The sequence below is a fragment of the Symsagittifera roscoffensis genome, chromosome 7 (assembly GCF_963678635.1).
Source record: "Symsagittifera roscoffensis chromosome 7, txSymRosc1.1, whole genome shotgun sequence".
Classification (NCBI taxonomy): Eukaryota; Metazoa; Xenacoelomorpha; order Acoela; family Convolutidae; genus Symsagittifera; species Symsagittifera roscoffensis.
Genome location: NC_087068.1, coordinates 6,967,041 through 6,985,990, shown reverse-complemented (window position 1 = coordinate 6,985,990; position 18,950 = coordinate 6,967,041). Strand labels below are relative to the sequence as shown.

Sequence of the window (18,950 nt, the reverse complement as noted above, 5' to 3'; positions counted from 1 at the left end):
TGCAAGGTAGAATTTTATATTTTTGGGTATTTCAACTGTGGTTTTACGTGTAAGTAATTCAGGTGGCGTATTTCGACTTAAGGTGTCTGGTAATGCAAGATTTTTTCCTGCGGTCCAAACTATATGTAAGTTTGGGAATTTCATTAAAATTAGTTGAAATCTATAAACTCGGTGGTTTGGATTAGACTTTTGTGTAAAAAGAAAGATGATTGGTTTATGGTCTGTGAATAGAACTGTGGGATGTTTTGATCCAAGTATCAGAAATTCATATTCTGTTAGTGTATATATTATGGCTGTACATTCTCTCATTAGAGTTGAGAGTCTTAGCTCTGCTTGAGTGAATAATCGAGAATTTGCTGATATGAGGTTCATTTTATTTGTACCATTATGTGATTGTAATAATGCTGCGCCGATGCCAAAGTTCGAAGCATCGCACATTGCATAAAATGGTTGATTTGAATCTGGAATTGTGTTTGAAATTTGTTCAGTTAGAAGTTTTTTAATTTCTTCAAAACGTGCTTGATGTTCTGTGTTCCATTCAAAATTATTTTGTTGTCTAAGTATATTATAAAATGGTCTTAGGTATAATTGAATTTTATAGACATATTTCCTTAAAAAATTCAACATTCCAAGGAATTCTTGGATTTTCTTTTTGTTTGTTGGTGGTTGGAGTTTTTGAATAGCATCAATGCGTGATTTTAATGGGGTGATTGTTTTTCTTTCTATATTATGTCCTAAGAATTTTACTCTTGTCAAAAAGAAGTGTGATTTATCGGGGGCGGCCTTCAGATTTTCGTTCTGAAGTATTTGGTGATATTGTTCTAAAACATTGAACATTTCTTCTTTAGTCTGTGATTGCATAAAAACATCGTCTAAATAGGTGATTGCGTTTTTCTTGAGTATTAGTGGTCGAAAAATTTTGCTCATAAAAGCTGAAAATGCTGCTGGTCCTATGGATATTCCATAGAATAAGCGGTTGAATTCATACTGTTGGTTTCCAATAACAAATTGTGTTAAACGTCGCGATTGTTCATCTAATGGCATTTGATTGTATGCTCTATTCATATCTGCGGTTGTAAAGTATTTTCCGTTTATTTTTGTTAAAATAACTTGTATTGGTTCAATAGGCCAATTACACTTTGATTCATCTATGAGTGAGTTGAGGTATCTAGCGTCGAGAACGATTTTTAATGATTCTCCTTTGGCTAGAATGATAACAGGGTTGATAAATGTGTTACCTTTTGGTTGTTCTTCTTTATTTACTGGTGAGATTATATTGTATTGTTCTAAAATATCAAGTAATCTGTTTACTTTATCGTGTAAATGAATTGGTACTTTACTTGCTCTCTGTTTTTTGAAAACTTCGTCTGGTTTTAATGGGAGATGTAGTGATGAGCTGATTTTGCCAGCATCAAATTTGGATGTTGCATAGACTGATGAATATTTAATTAGCTGTTTAGCTAATTTTTCAAATTCGTCTTGTGTTATTTGTGAATGTTGGAAATTAAACATTGTTAAAAATTTCTGTTGATTCTCTGTGTAGTTATTTATGTTGAATGTCGGTTTGAAATATGGGGTTTTTGTGAAATAATCCGTATTTCTTTTTTCGTTACTTATTATATTATTTATGGATAATTCTTCATTAAGAATTGTGGATTGACAAATATCTAATAATTGGAGTATATTATTTACGCGATATTCTTTTTCGTGTATTGGTGATACCGTAGCGTTGGTTTCGCAATAGCCTAAAAGTCCTAAAGGTAATGTTACTTGATAGGGTGTATTGTTGTATACATGTAGAGAAATAATATCTGAATTCGAGTTTTTCAAATATTTTATGGATGAAATTGTGATTTTGAAAAACTTATGGATAGGTTTGAATTCAAAATCTGACATATAGAGTTGTTGTTTGTTTTGTTTTTTATCATATTGGTGAACTTGTTTTATTGAAAAATTATATATGTTTCCTAATAGTGGTTTCAGGTGTTTTCTTTGTTGGTTATATATTGGATAAAATTTTGAAAAGAATGGTGGTTGTTTGTTTAATCTTCGAAAAAATGTTAGGGATGTGTCTTTTGCTTTTGTGTATTTATCTTTGATTAGTATTTTACTGTTTAATATGTTGATTGTTGGTATATATTTAGAGATAAATGGTATTCCAATGATATTGTGTTTAATATCAGTGATATGGAATATTTGTTTAAATGGTTTAGTTAAAATTTTATTTTGCTCCATTGTTCTTGTGAGGAGAAGAAATAATTGAATTTTTCCATAGTTTACCAATGTTGATCCTTGTGCTGTTGCTAGTTTACTGGAGGTTTCAAGAGGTGTTAGCTTTGGGTGTAAGGTTTTTATTTCATTCCATGTGGGAATGTTTATTATATTTGATTCTGCTCCTGAATCAATTAGAAAATCAATTTCAAGATCTGGTGGTTGAAATTCTTTGCTTCTTGGACTTTCTAAAAGAAATGGTATTGTCCAAATTTTTTCTTTGGGTTGTTCTTTTTGTATGTTTTGATAGATGTGATTTGTATTCAAGCATTTTGTTTTGTCATTTTTATTGGGTTGATTTGTAGTGTTAATTTCATTAGTTTTTTGCGTCGTCGGTGTGGAATGGATGGGTTCAATATAATAATTGTGAAGGAGTTCTGATTGATTTTCATATATGTGTGATGAAAATGGTTGTTCATATATAATAGGTTCATAGTCATTTTCGACTGCTATCATATTGATGGAGATAGTGTTTTCTGTTTCACTTTCTGAGTCTGATGATTCACAGTTTATTTGATTGAGTTGTAACATATCATTTACTGTGCCGTCAATACCTGGAGGGTCTGATGTTGTTTCTGGATTTGATTGTACTTGATTTATATTCCTTTGATGTTTGGGTGTACTACTTCTATGGCGATTATTAGAATTATTATAATGGTTATTATTCCTGTGTGGTGATTGGGAATAATTTCTATAACGATTATTATAACTTGAATGTCGATTTTGTGAATTATTTCGTGATCTGTTTTGGTAATTATTGTTTGGTCTGTTATAGTTCGATCTATTATATGAGTTATTCCTTGATCGATTGTTCGGGTAATTCTGATTTCGGTTGTTTGAATAACTTCTATTCCGATTATTGGAGTAGTTTCTATTCCTATTGTATGATGAATTTCGTGATTGATTGTTTGGATAGTAATTATTTCTTGATTGGGAATTAGATCTAGAAACAAATCGTGTTGTATTTGAATTTGATCTGGAGTAGTTATTTCGACTATTTGGTCTATTGTAGTGATTTTGTGATGAATTTTGCGTATTTCTTCGTTCTGGTGATCTTCCTCTATAACTTGAATTATATGGTGATTGATTTCTTGTATAATTTGTATTGTTCGGGAGTGGTTTTCCTGAACTGTTGTTGCTGTACACAGTTTTGTTCGGTAGATTTTGATCTTTTTTCATGTATTGATAGAATGATTTATTTGGTTCTTTATATTTTTGAGGTTTATTTTGATTGTCTTGCTGTTTTTGTCTACATTCAGAAATACTATGTCCGTATCGTCGGCAATAATTACACCATTTTTTGAAAGATGGTTTGCCTTTAAAGTTTGGGTGTTTTTCGTAAATATTGAGTATTTCAGTGATTTTTTCAACGAGGTCTGTATCTGATTCCTGTATATTGTTGATACTTGTGGTATTTGTTTCGATTCGGTTAACATATTGTAATTTCAGATTTTCTGTTTCTTCGAGTTTCATTGTGATTTCTGCTTGTTCTAGTTTGTCTACTAGTTTTCGAAAATCTAAAACGGGTTCTCGAATTGAAGAAGGATGGGATGCTTTCTTTTTTATTGCTATTTTTCTTAATTGCGGTGTTAAGGTCATCATTAAGATTTCTGTCATCTTTGTGTTTTTATAGTCGTGTGTATTTAATGAATATGCTTTTCGAACTAGTGTTTCGATGCGTACTGCTAATTGTTTGATGGTTTCATTTGGTAATCTGCGAATTTCATTACATAAAACTCTTTGTTGTTGTTTGTTTCTTTCGGAGTCAAACATTTTTGAAAATTCTTGTGTAAACCTTTTCCAATTTGATTTTATTTCTATAGGCAATACTGAAAACCATTTTTGGGCTGCGCCGTCTAAAGTTGTTTGTATCAACGCTGTGCGTCGATGTATCCAGTTTTGATGTAGTGGCGTATTAATTGGTTCAGGTCCTATATTTAAAATCAAATTTGCTGTTACTGCATTTAAATAGTCTTCTACAGAATATTCAGGGTCTGTTCCTGTGAATACCATTAAAGGTTTATTTGATGTTATTGATGATCCACCCATAAGGTATGGATTCATTGTCATTTGTAATGATTCTGCTGCATTTGGTATTTGAGAAAAATTTGAAAGTTGATTTCTTGTTATTTCGTGTTGTTGAAGATAATATGGGAGTGGTATTTCATTTTGCATTTGTGTTGGTTGATACGAGTGTGTGATCATTGGGTTTTGTTGCTGAATTGGTTGAAAATATTGTGTATTAATTGGGTTTTGCTGTTGAATTGGTTGTTGATTTTGTGTATCTATCGGTTGTGGAGAAAAAATTCTATGATTTGTATGTGGTTTCTGTATTCCTTGTCCACGATATTCTTGATTATAGGGTGCAAATATATCTGGTTGTAAAAAATCATCATCTGAGGATAAGTAATCCATTTGATAAGATGTTTGTTTTTTATTTTTATTTTGTTGAAAAAATGGATAGTTTTCACTACGATCCTGTGAAGGATGTAAATTTGTTTGAAAATTTATTGAATTTGTTTGTGCTATTGGGTTATCCCAGTTTCGAGATCTTGTATAATTACTAACATTTTTCTGTGGTTGATAATTTGTTTTTGATGGATGTGTGTAATTATAATTATGGTCTGTAAAATTGTTTCTAGTGAAAGTTTAGCGTGTTTTTGGCGGTATTGTCATGGGTCTGTATGTTTGGTAATCCATGTGTGAATATTTTGGGGCAACCGAAGGTTTAACGGTTGATTGTAAGGTTTCCTGTGTTTGTGAAGGGTTTGTATTTCTTGGTGTTGTTAAATTTGGGCGTATTGGTGAAATACTTTGTTGTGTAGTTGTTGTGTGTACGATTTCTTCATTTATGAAGTGTGATGGTGTCTGGATATCTTGTTGAGTGAGATTTCTAGTTCCATTGAGGTTTTCATTGTGTATGACTGTGGAGTTTAAACTATTATTTTGCATATCAGGTAAAAATGTATTATAGTTTAATGGTGTTGCATCAATGGTTAATGGTATTACTCTTACATAATCTCTTACATAAGATATCGTACTTATTGCTTGACTTGAGATTGATTGTGGGAAGTTTATGAATGTGGGATGAGACCATTCGGGGTCCCAAACATAGTCTGATTGTTCTGTGATGGCAGTATCATCGTTTGAGTTTTGGGGTCTAAAATTTTTTCTTGCTTGTGAAATTAAATCAATATTATGTGTGAAATAATCTATTATGAACCATGCTAAAATTTTTTGTAAGTCGTGTTTTGTATGTTGTGAAACTTCATCTTTCGTGAAATTTTCTTTAATTATATTTAGAAAACTAGAGAGTAGTGTGATTTCATGTCGTACTCTTATATGTTTAGATGTTTCTGTCGGTGAAACATTTGTGATTGGGATTTCGTTTTCTAATATCGAGATATAACTATATATTATTGCAAAAACTTCATTGGTGAATATGGAGTTTGCTCTTTGTGATTTATGATATTGTATGCTTTTTATATATTCTGAGAATACTTTTGAGAATTCTAAATCAAGGTCGTCTGTTTGAATTACAAATTTGCTGTGATTCTGGTTTGGTGAGTTGAATTCTATGGAGTAGATTCCGTATTGTTGTGTTAAGTTACATATATCTTTCAAATAGTGATCGATAATTTGTCTTTTTATTTTTACATCTGGGAACTCTGTTTTACATGGACTAATTCCGGGTTCAAACAAATTTAGAAGAAAATTCTTACAAAGATCATGTTGTCCTCTATTATCGGGTGCATCTACGAGGAAGGGGTAGATATCGTCATCATCTGGACTATCTTCACTTGGAGTGTGTGTTTGGCTCATTTTTTCGTTTAATGACTGTTAATAGGTAATTATCGATGTGTCTAATTGGTTGATTCCAATTATACAAGTGTACTGGTTTGTGTTTATATTGCTTTTTTATTCTTCTTTTTCCTCTTTTTGATGAATTTGAAGTTGTTTCTGAGTCGGAAAAATATAATTGATCGTGAATGGGGCAATTTTTATCTATAGATTCTTTTAATTTATAAAGTTCGTCTAAACTGCTGGTTTCTGATTCTGAAAATGCGTTGCGGTTTTTGGAAAATCTTTTTCGTGTAATTTGTCTTTGTTTGGTTATTATTTTTCTTTTTAGTGTTTGTCGTTTTGTTCTGATATATCCAACTGTTTGTGTGTGTGGTGTGATTACAAGATCGTATTTTTTGTTATCTATTTCACAATTGTGTAAGACGATTGTTTGTTTATTTCCTAGGTTTTTAAATGACATAAGGTTTAGGATGACGGATGCAAAAGGTTGTTAAATGATTTTTATTACTTAGACTGTTAGTCCTTACGATTTTTTGGTTAGCCTAACCTGGGTCTATTTGTTCAGGGTTGGGGAGAAAAGTATATCGATTCCGAAGAATGATTTTATACTTTCTCGTGGCTAGTATAAGCTAAGGTGTTAACTTACTTAATCTTACTTAAGGGTAGTGATTGTGTTCAAGGGTTGGAGAATAGTAAATCGATCCACAAGGTTCAGGTATAATTAGAACGCGAGTAGTTCGTTAGATACTATTTTAAAACTTACTAAGTCTAAGATTTATCCTGGGTCTGGTAAGAGGGGGGATCAAGTGAAGGCTGAATAACCGAAGTTCTTCACTGTTTATCCTAATTTGAATGATTAGTTTTGTTCAAAAATTTCTGTTAGTCCTGGGTTTTTAGAAAGGGTTGGATAGTGAATCGACGTTTGAGGTCGTTAGACACTAGCTAAGTGGGTGGGGGAGAACAAAGTTGTTCTTTTTGATCCAAGGATAGGCCTTGATGATCAAGTTTTAAATTTAATTAAGTAGAAAATGATTTAAGATCCAAGGATAAGCCTTGATGATCTGATTTTAAAATTAAGTGAATTTAAGTTTTAATAATAATTTAAATTTGTGTAGAGAAAAGATTTAGTGTTTTTATGATATTAGTGAGCTTATGAATGCTGTTATGTTTAGGTGATGAAGCTGGAACAACAGGATGATTTATAATTACTAACCATTTATTGTCATGCTACTAATTTTTATTTTGATTTTTCAATAAATATTTTTCAAACATGTTTTGTATATTACTGCAGAATTTAGGAAAACGATCTGAGATCTCCTTATCAATCGTTATTGTATATTAATAATTTGGTTTAGCGCCTGAAATGATTTTGAAGATTGACTTCAAGATTTTATGTTTGCAAATGAAAATCTAAATTCATTGCTAGTAGTATTCTAAATACAAAAGTTTGTGTTGGCTTTTGCCGAACTATCATATAACTATATGGTAAGTTTCTACTTTGTCGTATGTCGTCTCTGGTTCGAGGTCTTCTTGCAATTCCGGGTAGTTCTGTTATCGTTCGGAATATTGGCTCTGATCTATTGAGTCGTAGAGACATTTCGATTAAATTATTGTCGTATAACATTTTGTAAATGTTTTGTCTAAATTCTAATCTATTATTGGTTAATTCTAAGCTATTAAGGTCTTGTTCGAGACTTATGGTCGCACCAGATGAGTTAGGACCGAGGTGTATAACTCATAGAGTAATTTCGGATAGGGTACACCGTCTGCTCGTCACGCTATCTTATTTTCGGCCGGATAGATTCGTGCAACTTCTTAGTCTAATACCGATCCTAATCTTACTCTTATACTATCTAGTCTCAGGTTGTTTAACTAGTCTCTGCTAGGCTCAATAGATCTAGGGTATACTGGTTTATTGCGGTTGCTGAAGTCTTCTTGGAGAGTCAACTAATTTCTAAGTTAAATTCAAATCTCTCTGGTGCTGAAATTACAAGTAATTTCAGCACTTACAAATAAGTGGGTTGTTAGTTAGATGGATCATGATTGATTAATATTAAATACTTTACAGTGGTAAAATATCTAATAAAATGTAGTTTAGATCAGGTTCCACTACCTAGGCTATTCCAAACACTCTTAGTTTTCATACTTTACCTTGTAAAACCCCTTGCTTTACCATAACACTGATTCTTCTGTGAAGTAGGGGGGGGGGGGGTGAAAAAAGCGGCGTTGATACCTTGTCTAGTTCGTCCTTTCGATTCTCGATGGTGTTATTCTGGTCATTGATGAACTGGAACAGTGCGAAGTTCCTCTCCTCGTTCTCGATGAAACGACTCACTATCAACTCCAGCCGCTCGCTCTCACTCTCTTTACTCTCACCTGAAATTAAAACTGATCACAAACTGAGAAAGCATTATAAACATCTATTAAGAGAGCTTCCCAATCAATGACATGAAACAACGACCCTCGCTCCCGAAGGGTTCCACTTAATATGAACTGATTTTGAATTCGCCAAAAATTAAGCAGAGTATTCTTAACGCAGGCTTAAGACATCTGCAACCACGATGATCAATTTTCGCGAGGGGATACTGCAGAGTTTTAAAAACTACGGATTTTTCTACATTTTTGGTTTTCAAAACGATAAAAAAATGTCTATGTTTTCATAAAACAGTAAAAAAGAATCACAGAATGAAACTTATTTCTGAGCGACAGGCAAATTTTTTTTTTAAAATTTTTAAATGCTGAAATTCGCTTTTTGTTTTTTTTGTGAAGGTTTTGACAAACTAGTTGAGCGACCACAATCAATTCATCTAGCCTATTTAAGAGTTTAAGCTTCAAAGTGAATATTCTTACCAAAAATACTGAAAAATAGTGTACCACAAGGAAAAGAATTAGGGTCATTGGTTTTCATACATTATGTCACGATTTCAAAAACAACATAATAAAACCTAAATAAAAAATTTGATGTTTATAGAAGCATCTTACTTAAAGCTAACTCAATAGAGGACTTAAAAAATTGAGATGACTCTAGCACTAAATAAATGCATAAAAAACTTAAATAAAACGGTTTTCACAAAACCTAAAGCATAAATAACTGCTTATTGGGGAATAAACAATTTACAGATTTTGGTTCATAGAAATGACAAAATTTCTTAGCTCGAAAGCACAATCTCGTGCTTCTATAAGGTTTTTTTTCACCTGTTGGTCAAAACTTTGAATGCTACATATGCTATGATTGTAACCAAAGAACAAATCAAATCAAAAATTAATTCAAATGAACAAGGCACGGCGCGGAAAATAATTATAAATAGTACATGTGATAATGAATTAGTGAACAAAATCACAAAAAAGTTTTGAAAACCACAATCGGGGAAAAAAGTTTCTTGCCAAAGCTCGTAACAATAAAAGAGATAACTTTTTCTAGAAAACAAGAAATTTTTTCAACTCAAAAAGTTTTGAAAAACTACGCAAAAACCAACAATTGATAAGTCTTTGGTACAATTAGGGTCTGCTTTTATTTTTTTCCAGCCAATTTCGGTTACCCCAGGAAAACTCGTAGGGGTCAAAAATTGTATGATAGAAAAGCCCTAATGGGATTCTAAAAAGTCTTCAAAGTCGTCTCAATGTCGAGGAAAAATGGTCTGACTATTTCAATTTAAATTATACAAAAACCTCTGAGACGCTGATCTTTCTTCCATAAATTGACAGACTCAATTTAATTCAAATACGAATTGATCGTTATTTAAACTATCATTGTTTCTGATTCTCGCAGTTCAATATTTTCAAGTCAAGTTTTTCAGTGAATTTGAAAAAAAAGAAGAAATAAAAATGTCGTAAAATTTTAAAAACTATTTTGAATTTTATTTTGCAAATTCAGAAAATACTTAATCTGCTTTTTGATATTTTTCTTAACTCGTATTTTCTTTATCTATTTCAAATTATATTTGAAATTGCTGTGGTCAGAAAATTAGGATTACAACGAGCAATTTTTGTCAATTCTGACGTCTATCTTAAAAAAAATCTAAAACAACTGTTTGCGTGAATGAACCTTGCGCAAAAACCCCAGGTAACAAACAAAACCAAAAATTTCGAGACAAAAAAGTACTATCAACTAGTTTTGCATCGAATCAACGGCATGACTTATTTGACAACTTCAGTCAAATTAGTCAAACCGACGAATTGTACATTTTTTTGATCCAACAATTTGAAAAAATGGGGAGAAACTTTGTATTCGGGTGTAGTTTTTTTCTCTTTTTTTTCAGTGTCAAGAAAAACTGTTCCGACATTTTAGGTTTTTCGTCTTAAATCGAGCGAATGAAGCGAGCGAACAGGCTTACAAAAGCTTTTTGATGGCTCAAAAGCTTACAATAGCTTAAATTAAAACATCAAAACTTTGTTTTACTCGAGTAACCTTAGTTCTTTTGAGTACTTTAGCGTCTTTTTGGAATCAAAAACTTCAAAAGATCACCAAAAAATTGAAAAATTTTTTAGAAAAACGAACAAAATTATTAAAAATTCAAAAACTTGTTTCATTTCTTTTGCAATTTTTTGGATTTTTGAAGTTTGATTCAACTTACCCCTTACAAGAAATAAAAATCAAGAATAACCGGTTACTGTGCAAGTAGCACAGAATATTCCGACTAAAATCTTTAAAAAATACAAACTTTTTTTCAAATTAGTGCCATTTTTTTTGGCCTTGCCTAATAAAAGAAGCTGAACAAAAAATTAGAGATTAGGCATAATCGACAATCATAGTAAAATGAGCATACTAAAACAGTTTTTCTAGAAAATGAATAAAAAAACGAACAAAAATATCAAAAAAATGTCATTCATTTTCTACAAAAATTGTTTTAGTATGCTTATTTTACTGTGATTGTCGAATAAGTCGAATCTCTAGTTTTTCATTCAGCTTCTTTTATTACTCAAGGCCAAAAAATGGCACTAATTTGATGAAAAAAAAATTGTATTTTTAAAAGATTATAGTCGGAATATTTTGTGCTACTTGCACAGTAACCGGCTATCCTTGTATTTTATTTCTTTTTTTTTGTTCAAAATTTTCAGTTTGGATGTTGCCTGGGCAGATTGAGGATTTTCAGAAGGTGGGTAAGGGGCTATTCGAGGTCTAACAAAACGGTCGAGGCCACAAATATTTTTCACGTCGGCCATTTTGTAGCAGTAATAGATTGTTTTTATTGCCTTTACCTTCGAGCTGATCATCCCCTTCGTGTCTGTGAGTGGAGGAGGCGGCAGTGATCCTCTCTATCTCCCTGATCGCCTTCTCGTATATCTCCGCAGTGTCCTTCTGTCCCTCCTTCGCCTTCTTCTCACGCATCTCCTCTTCTGCAATTACACAACACAAAATTAGATAGTTAAGTCTCCGCCTCTAAATCGATAGGTCGGATGTTCGAGGCCCACCATGATCCGTACTCGTTGATTGAGGGTGAAGAAACATTACCGAGCCCAGAAAAATAACCAAAAAATTCTATGCAATTATTAAGCAGGGGCACAACAGCGGTTATCCGTGAAGAACTGAACAGCTCGTATGTTGGTCCTTTCCCTTGTGGATAAATGGTCTTAACTTATTTAAGATATAGTTCATTGCGAAACCAAACTGTGTATTTTGTGAACTGTAAGCGGATTCCGCAACAGGCTGAAAACAAATTTGTCGCGAATCCGCAACACGGTTTTTTATCTGATTTTTTTTTGCTGTTTTGGATTTCACGAACAAATAGCTAAATAAATTTATCGCTCAAAATCGCTCTACCATTGCAAAATTTGCAGAAAATTTACTGCTTCAATATTTCAAAACTTTGAAAAAATTTAGATTTCAGGAAAGTATCCGATAATTTAACTCGCCAAAAAAGCAAAAAGATAAACAATCATAAAGTTTTTTAATTTTGAAGAGATATGAAACATGCAAAATTCAAAAATCTCGTGTAAGATATTCTAATGAGAAATAGTTTTGAAGCATAATCGGATTTTTTCTGCTGCTAGACTTTTGATTAAATTGTTTTTTGCATTTCTTACGACGAGTGTCACCAGTACCGATGATAACAAAAAAATTCAGTTTTGGTCAAGTTCCAGATACTATTTAATTGGGTATTAGACTTTTTTTCGTAGGCAACTTTGTCCACAGGACTCAATGAACTGGTAATACCTTAGTTCATAAAAATTTTAAAGTTGGTAGTGTCTCTTGCACGCTTAGCCTGGTCGTAACAAATACGACTGATACGACACAAGTCCTGGGTTCGAATCTCACCAGGACCAGTTTTTTTTCAAACGGAAAATATTCCGGTTCAAAAACATTTCGACCTATTATTTGTCTATTTATGTCTATTTATGTTTTGTCAGCTTAGTTGCCACATTTATGAATCGTTTATTTAAGCTGTAAACAATTCTCTAAGCACTTAGAAAATCCAGCCGAATCGAAATTTTCTTGTCACATTTTGTAATTTTACCAGCTCAATTTGTTCATTTTTTAATCATTTTTTTTGTCTTTAATATCGGCTTAATTAATATCGACTTTGTGGCCTCGCATTACGTCGTTAAGACCGAAATTTTTTTTTGTGCGCGTAAGTGTGATCTGGGGGGAAAAGAAAAGTGACTTAACATTTTTATAAGTTAAAAATTTTGAGTATTTTTTCGGCATGAAGGGTTTCTGCTCAGGTATTTCCGTCTTTGTTACCGCCGCTTGGTAATTATTAATTCAAATCCAATCAACCATCCGGCACATCTGGTGTAGGGGTAAAACAACAGCGTTAGATGGCAAAAGCTTGTGGTTAGAATCCGGCCAGGCCCTTTTTTGCAAACTAGAGTTTTCCTGCTTTATCGGACTATCATCCGTTTTATTTTTGCCGGCTTGGTTACCGTAACTCAATAGTTCAGCTTTATTGCAAATTACTGCAACCCCCATGCTTGAGACGACAAAGCCCGGGAGTTCGATTCCAGTTGAGATTTGTTTTTCTTGCGAATAAAAAATTTTGGCTAATTTAGTTACTGTGGGTCTGCTTTTTTGTCCGCAAAGGATTTTTAAAAACTTGGCTTCTGCATAGCATTCCCAAAGCTCTTCGTAGAGTTTCGAATGGTAGAGGAAATTTTTTCGGGTATTTTGGGCTTTTGTTGCAACTTTTTTTTGACAAAAACGATTTTTTGAATTTTTTTCCGTTTGATTTTCATAACATTCATATTTGTATCGCAAGTGGTGCAAAGCTCAGCTTCGCTTCTGTGTCACAACTTTCATTTAACCACCAACTCCACCGTTGCTTTTGCGACCAAACGGTTCATTGTTTAACTAGCTAGACCTTCATTTTGAGGCGATGGTTGCTAGAATCTCCCATGATCGATTCACTAAATGCCTGAAAATTATGCTACCTTTAAATTATGCAAATTTTTAAAAAGTTGGAAGAAATAAGCGCAAAAATCAGTCAGTTTTTCGAAGCTTAGAGGACGTTGATTGGCTGAAAAGTACCAGTCAAACAAAATCTTCGGCCCTGAGAACCCCATCCCCCATTATAATTACTGAGTGGTTCGACTCTGTACCCTTTTTCCTCTTGTGCTGTTTGGTGAACTCGTCCTCCTCCCTCTCGCTCTTCTTGATGTCCATGAACTGTCTCAACTTCTTCTCGTGGTCAATACTCCTCTGCAGCTCCCGCATCTCACTCTGGTGCGTCGCCTCCTCCTATTACATCATTATTACATCATCATAATCATCGTCATTATCACAACATTCACTTAATTACCTCAGGATTACGTCATCCCATTTTGTATGACATCATTTGTAAGGACCCACATAGCCCTCTATCAGATGTGCAAAAAAAAACGAAACAAAAAAGAAGTCAGAACCGTTCTCAAAGGTGTCAAATATGCAAAAATGGTCAAACTTTAAGCGCCAAATTGTCCTGTGGCACGTGAAACTCGAAGTGTCTCGGAAAAAGTAAAACGTCAGAAGAATAAGGTCAACTTTTTTGTCCAGAAAAATATCGGCAATGGAAATATGTTTACAGAAGCATCTGTCAGCATTGGAGTTTTGCCAATGAGGCAGTCCCAGATATACTTTTTTAAACTGCAAACTGCACTTTTTGCCGTATAAACTTGATGTTTCTGTTAGCTGTTGATATTTGACGGCGGGTAAAAGTCGATGATAAGCTAGGGGTCCAGCTACAACTGGAGGTACCTGTTTGGTAATTTTTGATTTTGTTGTACTGATGCGGGATGAACTGTTTAAAATGTTTGAAATCGAAGTTTAAATATTGGGCTTCACCCAAGACTTAAGCTGTTGCTCTATTAAAAAGTCAGTGAAAACTTTTGTTATTATGGAATTTTCCCAGATACCTAACTTTTTTGTACAACTTTTGAGGTTGATCATCTTATGCGCGGATGCTTCCCACATTTTGTTGCCTCAATTAAACCCTTGATATCAGATTGAGTTGCTTTCGGAAAGGCTTAAATATTTCAAGAAACGGACAAAAAATCAAAACATCTAAAGGCCATAATTTTTTTGTTCGAAAATTTGGACGTAAGCGCTTACACAGTGGAGCTTCGCTCAACCCTTTCTTTTGAGTGAACCCAAAATCTCAAATTTGGGATGGTAGTTTTCGAGACAAGTCAACAAATTGCAAAAAACGGTTAAACAATTTCATAATTTTCCGAGGGCGTAACTCTTTTAATAAAAAAATGTGTGCTAGCCGATCATGCAGAGGAGCTTCCCTACAACCCGTCTTTTCGTTGGGAATCAAAAACTCATATTTGGGAGGGTAGTTTTCGAGAAAAATCAAAAAATTTCAAAAAACGGTCAAAAAATCGAAAATTCGAGATTTGGGGTGGCCATAACTTTTTGCTTATAGAGAAATTGGTAGCAGCCGCTTATGCAGAAGAAATTCGCACAATATGTTCCATCCACAGAAACCACAATCTCAGATTTGGGTCGGTAGTTTTTGAGAAAAGTCAAGTTTCAAAAAAACGGTCAAAAAATGGAAAATTTGACTTTTACGAGGGCCATAACTTTCATTGTAAAAAAGTATAGATGTAGCCTAAAACAGGGGAGCTTCACACGCCTCGTTCTCTCTGCTGAGCCCAAAATCTCAGATTTGGGAGGGTAGTTTTTGATAAGAGTCAAATATTTTCAAAAAACGGTCAAAAACTCGCTATTTTGTCATTTCTTTTCAATTAAAAAAATATGGGCGTAGCTACTAATGCGCAGGAGCTTCCCAAAACGTGCCCTTATGATTGAAGTCAAAATCTCAGATTTGGAAGGATAGTTTTCGAGAAAAGACTTCCAGGGGCCATAACTTTTTGCTTAAAAAACTTGAACGCAGCCGCTTATGCAGGAGATCTTCCCACAACCCGTTTTATCCATTGAACCTAAAATCTTTGATTTGGGAGAGTATTTTTTGAGAAAAAATAAAAAGTATGTGGGGTCAAGATTTTCCCTCACATACTTTTTCGAAGGCTTTAGAAAGTGGGGTAAGGTTTAAAAAAGACTAGAGACGCACAGGGGAGTAGGCAGACTTTCCATTGGTACCATTGAAAACAGGTGGAGTAGTGTTTGAGAAAAACTATTTTTTTTTCAAAAAAGCAAAAATTTTTTCCAAAGCGTCTCAAACAAATTTTAAAAAAAACCATCTCATACATTTTTATAGTACCTGTTTTTATCGAACGGAATTGGTGATTATTGACCGCGTGTGTGATAGTGTGTATTACCTTGTCGGCCTTCTCCTTTCCAGATATGATTTTGTTCTGGGCCTCCTCTCTCTGGTCGTAGGCCTGGTTGCTCTGGTCGATGATCCTGCCCATCTCCACCCGGATGGCCTCGTTGTGCTGCTCCAGCTTCCGGTACACTTCCTCGAACCTGTTCTTCTCATACCTAGCACTGTCCACTTCCTTCCTCAGTCTCTGGTTGTCTGCCAGCTGGCTGCTGAACTTCTTCAGGGTCTGAAAAACGTGTGAGGTGTGAATAAAACAGCTGAAGTAAGATCAAACCGGAAATAAAAGGAGAATATGAATTTCGGCTTGTATTCATTTAACACTTGAAAAAGAACAAGTACTATAGCACGTGAACACTAAATGAAATCAAGTTCTTATTGCTCAGCTTTACGAAGAAAAAAAACGCTTAATCAACGCGCACCCAGAGGATCGAACTGTCAACCCATGAACTGTAAATTGATCACTGACAGACTATGAAGACTGGCATAGACTAACATTATCTAGTTTATTCTCCAGAGTGCGTATCTGTTTAGACGTTCTCTGTCTGGCTCCCTCACTCGATCCAGAAGCTCCTCCGGACGCCTTCAGTTTCTCCCTCAACTCTTTCTCGGCTCTCTTCAATTCGGCGTCCAGTTGTTTCTCCTCGTCCGCCTGCTGTTTAATTTCATCCTCGGTCTCGTCTCGCTCCTCCACCAACTGACGAAGTTCTTCACTTTTCTTTTGGTCTCTGAAAATTATTTAAATTGAAAGTTTAAGCTTCTGCTTCTGATTTTTTTGAATCTGCGGTGAAATGGATTAAGCACACATAAGGACAGGATAACTATTTAAAAAACTACCCATATGGAATCGCAGTTTTCCAGATTACCTACCAAAAAGCTAACCAATTAACTAAACATTTGAGTGATAAGCTTAATTAGCTATATCGTTTAGAAACAGATTTTCGGGAACAACAGAAATTTTTCTTTCGTTTTTTTTTCAAATAAGTGACGTTTATAGTGCGTGGTGTGATTAGAGAACTATACAAACGCATATAAACTTAATGAAATAGGCATAATTTCAAATAAAACCAACTTTCAACCAAAAGTCTAATAAAAAGTATTTTCATATTCAATTCATTAACATTTTTTATACTAAACTAACTAATTTTGTTTAAAAAGCAAGAAATACTAATGATAAAATAAGAACGAGCTTGTAAACCAAATTATAATTTTAGACAAAACATACAAAACATTTTGAAACTTCTTCATGATTCTATTTTGTACACAAAAACCGCTTTTTATCAATAATTTTGATAGTTTTAAGGGCGGAGGTGTAAGCAGGTCTTGATTTCGATAAGTTCTAGCTTAAGTTTTCAATTGCAGCTCGAATCACGATTAAAAAGTCTTTCGTATGGTAGATAACAAGACCCCGTATAACGCTTCTTTTTGGTGCCTGTTTTGTTGACAACTTGAAAGTATTTCTACGCATTTTTCAGTTCGATTTTTCGGTTACATGACAGATCCCTTACCTTAAGATCCCAAACTTCAAAACAGCTTAGACTACAATTGAACTTGAAAATTCAAAGTTCAATTGTAGCAATACTCAAAGGGCCGTCAGGCCCCTACCCCCAACCTAGCGTCCCGTAAATAAGAGCAGTTGCTCTGGGATTAAATGGCTAGAGACAGCTTTTTCGAATGCGAGTCGTAGTATTGCGTTTCGGCGTTCTCCGGGAGGGTGCAAGGAGACGTCTATAAAAAAGTTGATCAAACAAATTTAAATTTAGGATAAATTAGGCAAAAACTAAAACAAAATTTAATAGGTTAAATGGGCAAGTGAACGGATATGAGACAATAAGTTAGAGTCTGTATATGAACTTGTTATCTGTTGAACTTTTTTATTCAGATCACGGTACTTCTTCCGGGATAATTTGATAGTGCCGCTGGATGCCTTCAAAATGTTGAATTTTGATTGGAATCCGGCCAAGGAATCCAGTTGAATTTTTTTCGAGAAACGTATATATTGAAGGATGGCTGCCTTGAAACAAAGCGGTTACACCTAGATGCCACCCTTCAACTGCATTTGTGGTTCGGGCTAGACCACACACAGCATTTTGATAATGGTTCTATAGAGAAATAGGAAAAAGTGTTTTTCGGCCAATCAAATCCCCTCTAACTTACGTTTTTTGGAAATAAGCAGTGAGCTGGTCTAATTTTTCGAGATCGTTTTGTGAAAAATCCAGTTTGGTTGCCACATTGCATATTTACTCAATGACCAGGTCGAAATCGATTTCCACTTTTGACTCCGGCACAAAACTAAGCGCAGGAATCATATTCAGCGCTAAGACTAGCTCGCTGTTTGATTCGTAAGTCTTTTTAAGGCCCAATTCAGATATTTTCGCATAAAGCTCTGACAGAGGTGAAAATAGCATCCCTTAATGTCAGTTTAATAATTAGAGGTAAAAGCACTCAGCGCCGCAATTTCAAAGTCGATCAAAATTCTTTCCGGGGTTACATCACCGATAAGCGATTTAAGTGCGGCTAGGAATTTGTTATAGGTTGATAAGCGCTTACTGCTGAGCAGAGCGTAGACGCAAGGTGGATAAAACCCGCCAATCTGGATGTGTACAGTGTACAGCTGGTAAAACTGACTTGGACAAATTTTGAAAGTACCGTCTACAAGCCAGGTTTTGTTGTACAATTTAAGTGCATTGAGGTTCTCAATGTCGCCAAAAACTAACATGCGTTCCGTGTCTTGTTTTCCTCTATCAAAAAAAAAAACAAAATTGCTTAAAACGATCGGGTTTTTCGAAATGACGGTCATCTGTGGCAATAGTGGGCAGGGATGTCGTTTGTTTACTTCTGTTTAAAGTTCGCGTTAGCGCCGACCGGGAGGGCAAAGACAGTTGTGTTGCTTTTTGGTCCTGCACCAATTGCAAACTAGCTGCGCTTATCTGGCTGTTTACTGGATTTAATTGATTCCTAACTGTTTCCTTCATTTGTTGAACTAGTTGCCGAGCTTCTGAGCGTCCTGCGTTGAGCTCATGACTCTGCTCGTTGCTCTGTGATTTTATATCGCTCCCAGAAGTGATTAAAGTTTTCAGGCCATTTACACGATCTCCATTTGCTGCAGCGCCAGTGTGTCGTTGTTTTCGTATCACGTTTCTTTTGAAATTCATGGCCATCAAGAATAATCAGTGT

General features: G+C 34.4%; 1 protein-coding gene across 1 annotated transcript in view; it reads right to left on the bottom strand.

Moving 5' to 3' along the window:
- Positions 1 to 18,950, bottom strand: part of LOC134851742 (coiled-coil domain-containing protein 63-like) — a gene marked incomplete in the record, with an annotated part of 375,128 nt that overhangs the window by 12,720 nt on the left and 343,458 nt on the right. The window contains 5 exon segments of the mRNA XM_063867960.1: positions 8,309 to 8,451; positions 11,275 to 11,412; positions 13,612 to 13,750; positions 15,772 to 16,002; positions 16,270 to 16,501. Coding sequence (XP_063724030.1) covers positions 8,309 to 8,451; positions 11,275 to 11,412; positions 13,612 to 13,750; positions 15,772 to 16,002; positions 16,270 to 16,501 — 883 coding nt within the window.